General features: G+C 34.1%; 1 protein-coding gene across 2 annotated transcripts; it reads left to right on the top strand.

Annotated features, from left to right (window-relative positions):
- Nucleotides 1-503: 503 nt before the first annotated feature.
- On the top strand, nucleotides 504-2181 carry LOC107494985 (LOB domain-containing protein 25-like). Of its 2 annotated transcripts, none has more exons than XM_016116021.3 (2): nucleotides 504-702; nucleotides 1641-2181. In XM_016116021.3, the coding sequence occupies exon 2, from the start codon at nucleotides 1662-1664 to the stop codon at nucleotides 2160-2162; it is 501 nt and encodes a 166-aa protein (XP_015971507.1). In that variant the 5' UTR covers nucleotides 504-702; nucleotides 1641-1661; the 3' UTR covers nucleotides 2163-2181. The 2 variants fall into 2 exon arrangements, with proteins under 2 accessions (XP_015971507.1, XP_052119429.1); XM_052263469.1 differs by having other exon boundaries at nucleotides 696-744.
- Nucleotides 2182-2187: the final 6 nt, after the last annotated feature.

The raw sequence follows: 2187 nt of genomic DNA, 5'->3' as shown, positions 1-2187 counted from the left end.
TTAGGGACCAAAACCATACTTACCCCTTTATTAAATAACACGTATTATTCAATAATAATAACCTATTGTTGATTTTCATTCAACTACCATTAGTAGCCATGTCTAAATTTATAGAGGTATATTATAGAAAGATTAAAAAAATTTTAAAATTATCTTAATTAATTAATATTTATTAATTATTATATTAATTATAATAATTAATAAATACTAAATAAAACCAATTTTAATTATAAGACCATTCTATTTGGTTTCTCGCCCGTTCTCGATTATAATTAGTGGGACATATTCTTACAGTTAAACTTAAATGAATGTGTGTAAGTTCCTGAAAACAGTGTTCGATATTATTACAAAGGTTGCGTCATAGTCATTCTTTTTCACCCTTGTATCCCCATTTATTGCACATTGTCTTTTGCTTTCTTTTCAATTTCTCTCGCCGGAAGAAGAAAATAAAAATAATAGAAAAGAATAATCTTTTTCTCGCCATTCTCTCTTGTTGCTTAGTCTCTTGTCATTGTATTTGCGGGTTTCTCTCATCTTGTCCTGCAACTAACTAGGGTTTTTCTTTTTCTCCTCTGAACTCTCACATCCAATAGTAAATTCCCCAAGAATTCTCTGGGTGTTCTTCACAGACTTCTTTTTCACTTTCATCATTAAAAGAATATAGATCTTGAAAGAGCTTCTACAACAAGGGCGAAAAAAAAGGTAATGATCTATTTGTTCAATTAAACCTAGCTTTATTACAAGGTATAGTTTTTTTTTTTTATTCCGATTATATATGCTTTTAATTTCTTCACTTTCCTTTTTCTTTTCCTCTTCTAGTTGTATATTAGATTTATGATTCTGGTGGTGGTGGGTGGTGTTGAATTTGTTTAGAAAGATTTTAAAAGGGGTGTGAAACCCTGAAATAATGATTTACGCATGTATGTATGTTCTATATCCAGCTGAAGAAAGCTAAGACTTGAATATTAAGAACTTCACATACCCACACACACACATATTTATAGGTGTACCTTTTCTTTATTGTACCTTCAACTACTTATAGGCTATAGCAACCGAAAGCTAGACCTAGCTAGCTAGGGGTACTGGAGAAGAGAGAGAGAGAGAGATTCAAGAAAAAAATATACTGTTAGAATGGATGAAATCAAGACATGTGTATATATATATATATATATATATATATATCAGTCCCAGAGGTAGAGGGAAAATGAAAGCAAGGAAAAAGATTCCGGGTAGAAATTGAAGTCCAAAAATCTATGAATGAATGAATGACACTCATAATAATCAATATAATAAAGACTACTGTTTTAGCCATAAAAGCTATAATGTTTTTGAAAATTAAACCAGCTGGGTGTATATAGCATAAGCCAAGTGTTGTTATCCTTGCTTTTAATTGAGAAACTAACCCTAGTTCCAAACTATATATTGTACTTCCAAATTGAAATTAGATAACCTTTATACTTTATTATGAATTTAACTGATGACATTCATTAATAACCGATGCTATATATGTACTTGATTTAATAAATAGTTTAGTTTTTGTGAATAGTATACTTGTTTAGATACAAAATCATTTGTATGTTTGAACCTTAAACTTGTAGGATAGATAATTTAGGAGAAATAAAAGAAAATTGCGTTTGCAGAGAAAATCATCATCATCAATCATGGCGTCTTCAAGCTATTCGAATTCACCCTGCGCTGCCTGCAAGTTCTTGAGAAGGAAATGCATGCCGGATTGCATCTTCGCGCCGTATTTCCCACCGGAAGAGCCTCAAAAGTTCGCGAACGTTCACAAGATATTTGGGGCAAGCAACGTGAGCAAGCTTCTGAATGAGGTGCAACCCCATCAGAGGGAGGACGCCGTGAACTCTCTGGCGTACGAGGCGGAGGCGCGAATCAAGGATCCGGTCTACGGCTGCGTTGGGGCCATTTCAGTGCTCCAGCGGCAGGTGATTAGGCTCCAAAAGGAACTTGATGCCACAAATGCAGATTTGATCCGCTATACCTGTAATGAGATGACAACTTTGCATGATGGGAGAAGAATTGGTGAAGCTTCTTCCACTTTTTCTCAATCTCCTAGTGCTTATTATTATCCATCTCCTTGGAACAATGATCCTTGTGCTGGGGATGCTGGATTTCACAGAGGAGGTGGTAACCATATGTGATCATTATTATCTTAATGATCAATCT

The sequence above is a fragment of the Arachis duranensis genome, chromosome 6, assembly GCF_000817695.3.
Source record: "Arachis duranensis cultivar V14167 chromosome 6, aradu.V14167.gnm2.J7QH, whole genome shotgun sequence".
NCBI classification, from domain to species: domain Eukaryota; kingdom Viridiplantae; phylum Streptophyta; class Magnoliopsida; order Fabales; family Fabaceae; genus Arachis; species Arachis duranensis.
This window is presented reverse-complemented; position numbering and strand designations above follow the sequence as displayed.